This window comes from Takifugu flavidus, chromosome 18 (genome assembly GCF_003711565.1).
Source record: "Takifugu flavidus isolate HTHZ2018 chromosome 18, ASM371156v2, whole genome shotgun sequence".
NCBI lineage: Eukaryota > Metazoa > Chordata > Actinopteri > Tetraodontiformes > Tetraodontidae > Takifugu > Takifugu flavidus.
The window spans coordinates 7,931,709-7,942,901 of NC_079537.1; the positions used below are offsets into that span (position 1 = coordinate 7,931,709).

General features: G+C 50.8%; 3 protein-coding genes across 4 annotated transcripts; 2 read left to right on the forward strand and 1 right to left on the reverse strand.

Annotated features, from left to right (window-relative positions):
- The first annotated feature begins 213 nt into the window (after positions 1 to 213).
- Positions 214 to 2,491, forward strand: LOC130515480 (glycerophosphodiester phosphodiesterase 1-like). Its single transcript, XM_057015750.1, has 6 exons — positions 214 to 525; positions 1,124 to 1,299; positions 1,365 to 1,470; positions 1,536 to 1,628; positions 1,700 to 1,911; positions 1,993 to 2,491. Exons 1-6 carry the CDS (start codon positions 265 to 267, stop codon positions 2,135 to 2,137), a joined length of 993 nt encoding a protein of 330 aa, XP_056871730.1. The 5' UTR covers positions 214 to 264; the 3' UTR covers positions 2,138 to 2,491.
- Positions 2,492 to 2,642: 151 nt separating this feature from the next.
- On the forward strand, positions 2,643 to 6,273 carry LOC130515481 (MAPK regulated corepressor interacting protein 2-like). 2 transcript variants are annotated; one of them, XM_057015751.1, is made up of 5 exons: positions 2,904 to 3,313; positions 3,393 to 3,456; positions 3,730 to 3,860; positions 4,716 to 4,799; positions 5,956 to 6,273. In XM_057015751.1, the coding sequence occupies exons 1-5, from the start codon at positions 3,259 to 3,261 to the stop codon at positions 6,024 to 6,026; spliced, it is 405 nt and encodes a 134-aa protein (XP_056871731.1). In that variant the 5' UTR covers positions 2,904 to 3,258; the 3' UTR covers positions 6,027 to 6,273. The 2 variants fall into 2 exon arrangements, with proteins under 2 accessions (XP_056871732.1, XP_056871731.1); XM_057015752.1 differs by lacking the exons at positions 4,716 to 4,799; positions 5,956 to 6,273 and adding an exon at positions 4,414 to 4,511 and having other exon boundaries at positions 2,643 to 3,313.
- Positions 5,818 to 10,762, reverse strand: trap1 (TNF receptor-associated protein 1). Its single transcript, XM_057015749.1, has 18 exons — positions 10,547 to 10,762; positions 9,981 to 10,151; positions 9,814 to 9,896; positions 9,571 to 9,711; positions 9,330 to 9,401; positions 9,083 to 9,243; positions 8,878 to 8,987; positions 8,729 to 8,802; positions 8,495 to 8,650; positions 8,294 to 8,414; positions 8,126 to 8,195; positions 7,889 to 8,036; positions 7,614 to 7,799; positions 7,393 to 7,531; positions 7,233 to 7,318; positions 7,010 to 7,155; positions 6,854 to 6,926; positions 5,818 to 6,715 (listed from the first exon to the last, which is right to left on the reverse strand). The coding sequence occupies exons 1-18, from the start codon at positions 10,665 to 10,667 to the stop codon at positions 6,614 to 6,616; spliced, it is 2,160 nt and encodes a 719-aa protein (XP_056871729.1). The 5' UTR covers positions 10,668 to 10,762; the 3' UTR covers positions 5,818 to 6,613.
- Between the last annotated feature and the right edge of the window lie 431 nt (positions 10,763 to 11,193).

Consider the following 11,193-nt stretch of genomic DNA (forward strand, 5'->3'; position numbering starts at 1 on the left):
GAGATGGATATTTGCTCTTGTGTTCAATGTTTTGTTTTCTTCTCAGAATTTTTGTTGGTGCACCCTCTTAAAACGAGACTAAATGCTTCCGATTAGCTGCTCTTCTTATTTCGGACCTTCTGGTCAGTTGTCACATTTCCTGAGGTCGACCGGCCCCTCCCAGCCCTCCGCTGCAGCATCACCGACTGCAGCAGCTGTCGGTGATGCCCCCCCCCCCATCCGTCCCTCCATCCCCCGCTCCGGCCGTGACTCCCCCGGGCCGTCATGCTGCAGGTGGGCGATGAGGCGGTGTGTTTCTGGGCGGTGTTCCTGCTGGGGGCGTTGGTGACGCGGAGCGCCTCGGCGGCGTCCCTCCTCGCCGCCTTCCTCTACGTCTTCGTTGCGATGTTCCGCTTCCCTCCGGTGCCGCCGGACCAGGCCGCCCGCGTCCTCCGGCCCGGGGCTGCAGCGGGCGGGGTTCCGGTGTTGGCGAACCGCGGTGGGAGCCACGACGCCCCGGAGAACACCTTAGCAGCCATCCGAGAGGTTCTGCAGAAAGATGGGTTCTATAGAGATGAAACTGAATAGATCTACTAAAAATAGTCTCTGATTTGGTTCCTGAGGGGCTAAAGGAGAACTTGTTATCGTCCTGTGCGTTTGTTCTTTACATTTCCCCATCTGGGTTCTGGAGCTGGGCTAGTTTAGTGGTCATTCTGTAGATGAAATAGCTCTGCCTCGTTCTCTTTTTGTCCCTCTCTTGTTCCCGTCCGTGCTGTCTGTTGTGTTGTGACCGTCACGTGTCTCTTCGCCCCCCTGAGTTTGTTTCATCAACAATCCCTCCATCTTCTGTCAACCGTCGCTCCCTCACACACACACACACACACACACACACACACACACACACACACACATCAATACCTGCAGAAATCCCACAGGTTTTGAGCCTGGACCTGAACTCAGTCCCAGTTCCCCAGACCCCCCCAGCAGGACAGGGGTCATATTTACTGACCTTTGCCTGCTGATGTCCACCTTCGGTGATTCCACCCTTTAGTTCTGGGTTCAGTTGGTTTGTTTCTTCAACTCTTCCTGACCTGATCCTGGTCCGGTCGCCGCGGCGCCTCATGTCTCGACCTTCTGCTTCCAGACCAGCAGAAACGGTGCGACTGGAGTGGAGCTGGACCTGAGTTTCACCGCCGACGGCGTCCCCGTACTGATGCACGACGAGACGCTGGACCGCACCACCAACGGCTCCGGACCGGTCAACAACATAGCATTTGTCCAGCTGAGGAGGCTGGACGCCGGCCTCCGCCATCGGCTGAGGTACGCCTCCGCTAAGCTAAGTGGCTAATGGGAAGCAGGAAGTGACCTCACTCTCCCGTCTGCAGAGACAAGTACGTAGGAGAGAGGGTCCCGACCCTGCAGGAGGCCGTGGAGGAGTGTCTCAGACACCAGCTGACCATCGTGTTTGATGTCAAAGGTCAACCGGATGAGGTAGCGCCGTGCTGATCGGAGGGAGACGTTGAAGCGTGAGTCTGACGTGGCGTCTCCTCTTCCAGGCCGCAGCGGCGCTCCGTCAGACATACAGGAAGTTCCCGGCGCTCTACAACTGCAGCATGGTCGCTTCATTTGAGCCCAAAGTCGTCTACAAGGTAACGGAATGCTGGACAGAACCCGACCTTTTGGACCGTCCCGTCCTCACCGACGCGGTCTCGCTCCTCAGATGCGTCGGACGGACCCCGGCATGGTCACCGCCCTCAAACACCGACCCTGGAGGCTGAGCCGCTTCAGCGACGGCGCTCCCCGGACCCTGTCCGGCTGGGCTCGGATGTGGACGGCGGTTCTGGACGTCCTGTTGGACTGGGCCCACCACCACCTCCTGTGGAGGCTATGCGGCGTGTCGGCCCTGTTTGTCCAGAAGGACTTCGTCTCACCGTAGGTGGACTCACATCTGTGTAACGTTCCGAGGTGGAACACGTCTGAGCCCTCTTGTGTTCTGCCTGGTTCCCCCCTCAGGGACTACGTCCGGTACTGGGCGGAGCGAGGCGTGGAGGTGGTGGGCTGGACCGTCAACACCGGCGTGGAGAAGGACTATTACCACACCCTGCTGAAGAGCGGCTACAGCACCGACAGCCTGCTGGAGGACTGTGGCTCTTACTGAAGCAACACACACACACACACACACACACACACACACACGTGCTTTATGAAAACCTTAGTTCCGTAGCTGGAGGTCCCGTTCAGGAGGGGGGACCCTACGGTTGCTGCTAACATCTGGACACAGCTCATTCAAACTGTGACTGAAGTGTGTGATCAACTGGATCGCCCCTGGATCACACGTGGAACCCAGGAGGTCCCTGTTTTTGGTTCCTGCTGTGAGGGGGAACTCGCCCCAGCTCACCAGGTGATCGGGGGATGTTCATCGGCGTAAAGATCCGATTTCACCGAAACAGACAGAAATCAAAGGATGTAAAATCAGTTTCACCGAAGTCAGTAAAGAACAGAGAGAAAATGAGTGAAGCCTGTTTGCATTGGTGTGCGTGCGTGTGTGCGTGCGTGCGTGCGTGTGGGCGTGTGTGCTATAAACGCAGACCTTGGTCACTCTTTTTTTAATTCACTTGATAGTAAAACACACACACACACACAGGAGAAAAGGACGATTTCTCTTTTATATCCACAGTTGTTAACTCACAATGGAGGAAATCAAACACACGCACACACACGCGCACACACACAGTCCATTAACACTTTTAAACTGCTCGCTGAAACTTTTTCTATTAAAATCGTTCCGTTGAGTTTGAGTTTGGAGAAGTTGGTTTAGATCCGGGTTTTGCGCTGACATAAATTAGGGATTGCGGCTCTTGCGCCGCCGCTCTGTCTCTTTAAACACAGAGGGAGGTGTGAGCGTGCGTGTGCGTGCGTGTGCGTGTGTGTGTGTGTGGGGGGGGTGTCTTTCATGTATGCCGGCAGCTCTCAGCGGCTGTGACATTGTAGACAAGTGGACTCAAGTTTGTCTGAACTGCGAAAGCGGGAAGGAAGCGGAGCTCCTGGTGCTGCTGGTGTCACTGGTGTTACTGGTGTCACTGGTGTTACTGGTGCTGCTGGTGTTACTGGTGCTGCCGGTGCTGCCGGTGCTGTTGCGCGGAGAGGAGCGCCGTGCGCGGCTCCACGCCGGGGTGGGACCGAGCCACCGAAGAGCGCAGCGGCCTGTAAAAGTTGCTCTCACGCCTCCGCGGAGCCGCCGCGGGGAGCTGCGGTGTGCGCGGGTGTGCGCGGGTGTCCATGATGTACACGATCACCAGAGGTCCCAGCAAACTGGTCACCCAGCGCCGGACAGGTGAGGTCTCCCTCGCACACGCACACGCGCACGGATTCGTCTGTTCGGAGTGTTTATTGTGGGACTGGTCTGTTTTCAGCTCCCACTCAACAGCTCGACACCAAAATCAACGACCTCAAGCACAAACCGTCACCGTGCACAGAGTAAGTGTGCGTGCGTGTGTGTGTGTGTGTGTGTGTGTATGGGGGAGGGGGATTGGTTGTGTTTAGTGTCTTTTTCCAACTGTCAGTCAGGCCTGAGTAGTATTGTGTTGGTGCTGTGCAGTGAGTGGTGACCTTGTGTGAAGGCAAGATTGTGGCACGTGCTCCTTCATTCAGCTGTCTCACACACACACACACACACACACACACACACACACACACACACACAGCGTGGAGAGTTCGGGGCCAATCACGATGCCGTCTCTCTGCCCTCAGCCTCCCTGCTCCCAGGATCGTGTTCAGCATTAGGAAGCACCCCCGCCCGGCCCCCACCCGCCCTGCAGACCGCCAGCAGATCGAGAGCTTCACCCCCGCGCACGAGCAGAACGTCCGATTCGTCCACGATGGTGAGGCCGAGCGTCTTTACGACTTAACTATTAGAAACTGAACGAAGCTGCCCCCCCAATCTCCCCCAGGACCCCACCCACAGCTCAGGAGCAGCTGCTCCAGCACTGATAGACACACAGCAGAGGAGCCCTCTCACACCCACAGACCACCCTTGACCCCCCGCTGAAGGTCCTTCTGGCTGTGGCTGTCAGGAAAATGTGACTGAAATTATTCTAAGAAAAACTGAGACCTTATTTTATTATAACAAGGGTCTGCAGCTAGAGCCAAAATACTGACTTAGACATCTATTTTTAATGATTATTATTGTGTCTTTTTTCAGGAAAAGACCCAGATACACTTGAATTACTCATATATGAACCTTTTATTTTGTAGGATGGGTGCTATAGGTCGAGCTCATGCTGCTCATGCTGGGGCAATTGTGTCCAGTTGCCCCAGTGATTGTTGAGGACTGACAATATATATTCGTGGTTTATGTCACCGGTGTGACACAGAGAGTCCTGAAATGTTACGTTGCTGCTGGATTATAAACAGTGTCTTCTGTAACCTTGTCAGGAGGGAACAAGGACACAAGGACACCACCCTTCCCCCAACACACACAGGCGTGCACACACACACTTATCCCTCTCCATGGTTAGTTATAAACTTTAGCCCTAATTTGTTATCACTCCTGTGTGAAATCTAATCTCTTTTTTTTTTGCCAGAAGCTTCCGGCCTCAGAAGCCGTTCGCCCTCGACTTGATTAAACTGAACTAGAAAACAGAAAACTAAGCAACCGATGAAGTGACGCTGAAGTTACCGAGTAATTTTCTTTTTTAAAATCGCCGTGTTGGCTGACATGTTTGTTGTGTTTGCAGCCTGGCAGGAGGTGGTGCAGAGCCGGGAGGAGGCCCAGGGAGCAGTCCGCTACGAAGACAGCTCTCCCAGTCCAGACATGGACAGTGAGTACTGCTGCTCCCACAACTTCTTCTGGAAATATATCCATGTATATATGTTTGAGGTTTGCCCACGGTGTAACAGGAAGTAATAGTTGATAACAAGCAACCAGGTGACCAGATTCTGATCCTTTCAAAAGATTTTATAGTTGCAATATCAAACAACCGGAATATGATAAAGTTTGAGAGAACATTTGGAGGTTTGTCTTTAAGAACTTTAAATTAATACGCAAGTAACAGGAGCGTTTAGCCAACGTGATGACGGGTTTCCTTTTAGTTCGCGTCTCTCGCCTTATTTTGAAATTTCTAACGGAAGTTGTTTGCTATTATCATTATCGGTAAATTGAGACACTGTTGCACCTCCACTTTATCGCCACAAGAGGGCAGTCTTTGTAATATTCCCGATGCTTCATTGCAGATGTTTCAAATCCCCAGTCCATAAGGGTCGCGATCCTGCCAGGTTCTGTCCTCCCGGGTGGAAATCGGCTCTTAAGAGGCCACTGAAATCCCAAATTTCCACCTGGTTGGACAGAAATCCCGGTAGGATCGCGACCCTTGAGGACTGGGTTGAGATACGCCTGCTAGAATTGCCACTCAAACGTAAAATGATTTTCAAGTTGTATCACCACTGGAAGAAAAGGAAAATAGATAAAGTGGTTTGGTTACGTTGACAAAATATAGACGCTACAAGCTAACTTCTCCCTTCAAACCTATGGTTTTATCATCATGTCATTAGTTTTCAAAGTGGAAACCCATTCAACTCGTTTTAAACAAACACTTTCTTTGCTGTAAAATAATGTGAGATTTCCCAGTCTTCAAATAAAATATAAAAATGCTAATTAAAATGTTTTAGGTAGATAGACGGGATACAATGTGACCACGAGGTGGCGCCAATTCACCATTTCAGTTTAATTAGTCGTCAAGACACATATAACGTAAGACATCCGGGTAATGCTGTCAAAATAAAATAATTCTCGTTATATTCGGTTTAATTCCCCGCTTCATGTACATATATAACACAGAATATGGATAAAGGAAATATTTTATTAATAATGTACATTTTCTCCATTTGTTCCATCCTAAGAAACATAAAACGATTTCAAAGACAACTTGTAATTACATTTGAGATGTGACAAAAGTTGACCTCTTCTTTCCTTTCTAGACTTTGTGCCGATCGACCTGGATGAATGGTGGGCTCAGCGTTTCCTGGCCAACATAGACAAGCTGTCCTGACATCTGCGCATCATCACGTACGATCAGGAGTCATAAACGGAAGCAGCTTTCGTCAGCAGGAGCGAGGGACGGGCCAAAAATGTGACGGCTTCTAACATGAGAGTCAGTTGGTGGGACAGTGCTGGGAACGTGTCAGTCCTCATCGACAGCTGGCTGGACAAGTGTGGACATTTGAAACATTTGCACTGTTTCTACTTTCTACAAATGTCTTTTTACTCTGAAACACATTAAATGTCCTTTGAAGAAACCTGTATTTGCATGTGTGAATCCCTCAGAGGGAGAGTGAGCCGACATGCTCACAAAATCTGCCTGGTACAAATTCTGCATTTTTTTTGGAAGTTCAGGTCTTCAAATTCTTGGAAACAAATAATAGTTATTGTACCAAAAGAACCAAATATTAGGGGTGACCAGTACTGTGTGACCATCAGCTGCAACTTTAAGACCATCTTATAAATATCAAAAGCACTTAAACAAAAAAAATGAGAGCACTCTGAGTTTTGAGGATAGATGAACTCCCGCTGCTCATCGCTGTCCTTCAGCTTCAGTCCGAACCTCATCAGCCCTCACAGTTCAGGATGGAGAAGCCGTCAGTGTTTCTCCAGAGCTTTAGTCAGCAGCTCGTTCAGGCGTGAAATCATCGGCCGGGGATCATCGTTCAGGCCCGCCGCGATCATCGCGTTGTCGTAGATCTGCGCAGAAAAAGTGCAGTGCAAAATGTTTGAAAAGCAAACTTCTAAACGTAACCAGAGGAACGGGGAGTCCTCTGCTTTGAGCGATACTGTTACAGCCAAACGTCCGTCCAGGAAGTGTTAGAATGACCCCGTTACCTGCTCCAGCAGCAGCCCGGCCAGGTCAGAGTTCGTGTCCTTCAACACTTGCAACTTCTTAATCAGGTCGTGTCTAACGGAAGAGGGAGAAACGGTGACTCAGCAGAATCATTTGAACAGAAACTGAACAGCCTTTTTAAGTTCCCGCTCTTTCACCCTGCGTTGATCTCCAGCGTGGGCTGCAGGATCTGAGCTCGCTCCTCCGGGGTGCGGGCCAGCTGCTGGGTGCGGAGGAAGTGGCGTGCGGCACCCATCTCCAGCACCGTGATCATAGCCGGGTGGGTGTCCAGGCGGGGAGTCAGCTGGGGGAACAGAGTCACTCTCAGACCTCCTTCATAACCAAACCCCACAAAAACCGCCATCCCAGCCTCGTCTGTACCTTTATGTTTGCAACTCTGGTGCCCAGAGCATTTTTCATCCAGGCGATGAGGTCATCGGCCTGCTCCTGTGTCAGGCGCTCCGAGGCTGCGGAGGCCGAGAGGGGAAAGGGTCAGAACCAGGACGCTCTCACACAACGCAGGCGTCAGGGAGCAGCAGACCTGGCTTGTGGTCCTCAAACTTCTCCTCCTTGTAGTGATCCACCACGATGTCCGTCTCCACCGAGATCATCTTCTTTTTGTCGAACTCCCGGAGGTGCAGCAGGGTCAGCTCGTCGAACTGCTCGTAGCAGAACAGCACCTGCAGACAGGAGGAGGACCAGAGTGGAGCCATCTAATGGGCTGTCAATCACCTACAGGCAGGACTTTGGAGCCCCTCGCACCTCCATGTCCTTCTGCTTCATGGCCTCATAGTAGGGGGAGTGCTCGGCCAGATGGCGGTTGGGGGCGCAGAGGTAATAGATGTTGCGTGTTCCAGCCTTCATGCGGGAGCCGTACTCCATCAGATTGGTCTGCTGTCCCGCCGGAAGGGCGGAGGACTCGAACCTCAACAGCTTTGCAATGTCCTCCTGTTCAGGGGGGCAAAGAGGGTCACACGTCACATCCAGGAAGTGACAGTGGGACGGCGTTTCTTTCACATCTTCACGGGTGCAGCCACCTTGACGTCCTGCTCCTGCGTGGTGACGATGCCCTCTCGAATGAAGAGGCCGTAATCCTCAAAGAACCTGCTGTACTTCTCTGGGTCCTTCTTGCTCTGGTCCAGCAGGAAGCGGATCACCCTCTGCTGCAGAACGTCGCGAAGCTTCCTGGAGGAGGCGGCGACGTTTCGACCACGGTGAATGTAACAAAAGAGTGAACGAATGAGATTTTAACAAATGGGTTTGCAGTTCTGTACCGGATCAGGACGCTCTCCTGCAGCAGCTCCCTGCTAAGATTCAGCGGGATGTCCTCACTGTCCACCACGCCTGCACACACAGACGGCTCAGGAAAACCACCCAAGCTTGTTTTTTAATTAAAAACAAACAAAAAAAAACAAAAAACGCCTCTTAAAACACATCCAGACCTCTGAGGAAGCGCAGCCACTTGGGGAGAATGTCAGTGGCTTTGGTCTGGATCAGAACCTTCCGGCTGTACAGCGCCACGCTGGAGCCCATCTCCCTGCTCACGTCGAACATACTCGGCTTCTGTGGACACGACAGCCCGGTTCTTAAATGACTTCCGCAACACGGCCGATGGCGGCTCGTGAGAAATCTTGACATCTCACCGCCTCAGGAACGTAGAAGATGCTGCGGATGTTGAGCGGGGCGTCGGCGCGGTAGTGGAGCGTGTAGCGAGGCTTGTCGTAGGACTGGGCCGCGTAGCGGTAGAACTCCTCGTGCTGCCAGTCGCTGATCTCTTTGGGCTCCATCATCCACAAGGCCTGATGGGAAAATGATGTGTGTGGAAGGGTGAGGGGTTAAAACTGGAGATGGAGGACAGGGGAGAAGCGGAGGCTGACCTGGAGAGTGTTGAGCCTCCGTCCGTTTAGGAAGATGGGAAAGCTGACAAAGTTGCTGTACTTTGTGACAACATCTGAAAAAGGTGCAAAAGCTCGTAAACACAGACGGAGGCGCGTCCACCGCCATCACGACGGCCGCAGTTCCACACCTTTAACTCTGTCCTCAGAGGAGAACTCTTTACAGTCCTCCTTGAGATGCAGCACGATCTTGGTTCCCTGTTGAACGCCGCTGGCTTCAGCGATTTCATACAGCCCAGAGCTGAAGGGGACAAGGATGAAGACATTTTAATGCTACCGGGGAATTTTACTGACTAATGGAGTTAAAGCAGAGGCGTCTTTGTCCTCAGCTCTCACCCGTCTGAGGACCACTTGTATCCGGGGGCGTCGGGATCGGCAGAGCGCGTATAGACGTCGACGCGATCGGCCACCATGAAAGCGGAGTAGAACCCCACACCGAACTGGCCAATGATGGTGCTGCTAGCCTCCGCCTGATTCTGCAGGGCATCTAAGAACGCCTGCAGAGAGATTCAGTGTTCGTGACATCATCAGTATCTGTGCTTACAGTGTGAAGACAAACAGTTGTTGGAATTAAAAAACCCACCTTTGAACCAGAGCGGGCAATAGTCCCCAAATTGGCCACCAGCTCCTCTTTGTTCATTCCAATTCCAGTATCCTGTTAAGAGTAAAGATATTAAATTAATTTAGCGTGGATAAGCTATTACACACTTGTCCACAAGGTGGCGTTTAGATCAAAACTAAAACGGAACTATTAGAGATTCTTTGATGCTATTGTGACTAAGCAATATGGTGATGGTAAATCATGGATTTTATGTATACTGCACCTGAATGGTGAAGGTACCCTTGGCACCATCGGTCTGCAGATGGATCTCCATCTGTGCAGCGTCTCCACTGGCTGTCATCAGTCTGTGACGCAGTTTCTCCAGAGCGTCACTGCCATTGGAGATCAGCTCCCTGATAAAAACCTGGTGGGAAAGTGAGAGACCGATCACAAGACGATCGAGAGACCGAAGCGACTTCCTAAAGCCTGGATTATTCCTGTCCCTCTCTCTCACATACACACTTACCTCTTTCTCTGAATACAACGACCTTGCAACAATATCCAGTAATTTTTTGGTCTCAGCCTGAAATTCGTGTTTGGAGAAGTCACCTGCATGAAAGGGCAGAAGAACAGCATTGAGATTTTTGATAAGAAGTATTGTAATAAAACAATAGCTGCAGATATTTGCTCCACCTTCAACAGACTCGGTGTCATTAATGATGTTGTGCAGAGGCTCCTCTTCTGGCGGTTTCTCTGCCTCCTGGGTGCTGTAGTAACACTGCTGACTGAAGCCGAGGCAGGACCGCTGAGAGCTCCACAGTCTGGGTCGACTGCTCCATCTTTGCCAAACAGAACTGGTCTTTGCTAAAAGATAAGGAGGACATGTATGTCAGATGACAATCAAATCATCCTTTTATAATGTACAAGTGTACAGAGGGGAGGCATAACTCCAAACTCCAAAATCCAACATCAGCTTCAGTTTAATGTAACACAAGCGGTTCCGTTAAAAATAATCCATATTCTAGCTGGTACTATCAAGCTGGTATTGGTAACATATTAATATGATTAATTCCACGTTTTATGGCTCAGTCCAAGTAATGTAAAAACTGCAGACTCATAACTGAACACATGCAGCTAATGTTTTTTTTTTATCAGCACTGTGCAATCCAAATCCAACAACAATATGATTTAAATATCCATCACCGCTACTACAACAGGCTAGTCAAGGGTAGTTGAGCTAGTCCAAACACTTTACTTACCTCCAGTGAGGGAGGACGGGGCACTTCTGACGTTCAGCCCCCGCGTACATGTCATTAAACGCAAATGGGCCTTCGGAGGGAAACTGAGAGCGAACCGAGCCAACGTCAGACTCCGTGACATGATGACAGACGCCAAATTAGTGGAACCAAAAGACAGGTCAACTGACTGCAGGGGGACACACGCTCAGCGACAACGGTAGAAAAAGGTCCCCCACCGGCGCACAGTAATGACATCAGAGGACGTCCCTCACACTGCCTGACGAGAAAGAAAAATTAGTCTTCCGAAGATTGAAAACCCCGGAAATAATGAAGAGATTCATAAAAAAAACGTTATCTCTTTGTTGAGAAAACATTCATACACATCTTTCATTTAGAAATTATCTATGGTTCATGCGAGTTTTCGAAGAATATCTGTAACCCTGAAGCCTTACGGTGTTCCCAGTTACTACTAGAGTTACTATGTGTAACTACAGTTACATCGTCTTGAATGGGTCAGGGAGGACTTGCGCTCGACGAGGAACCAGTGGGCCTCTTTACTATGCAGCAGAACCTTCCGTCACGAGTCGAATCTATGGAGGCGTTTGTATTAGTCTGCACCGATACAGAACCCCCTGCATTTGTAATTGGTTCTGACAGGCCGATACCGC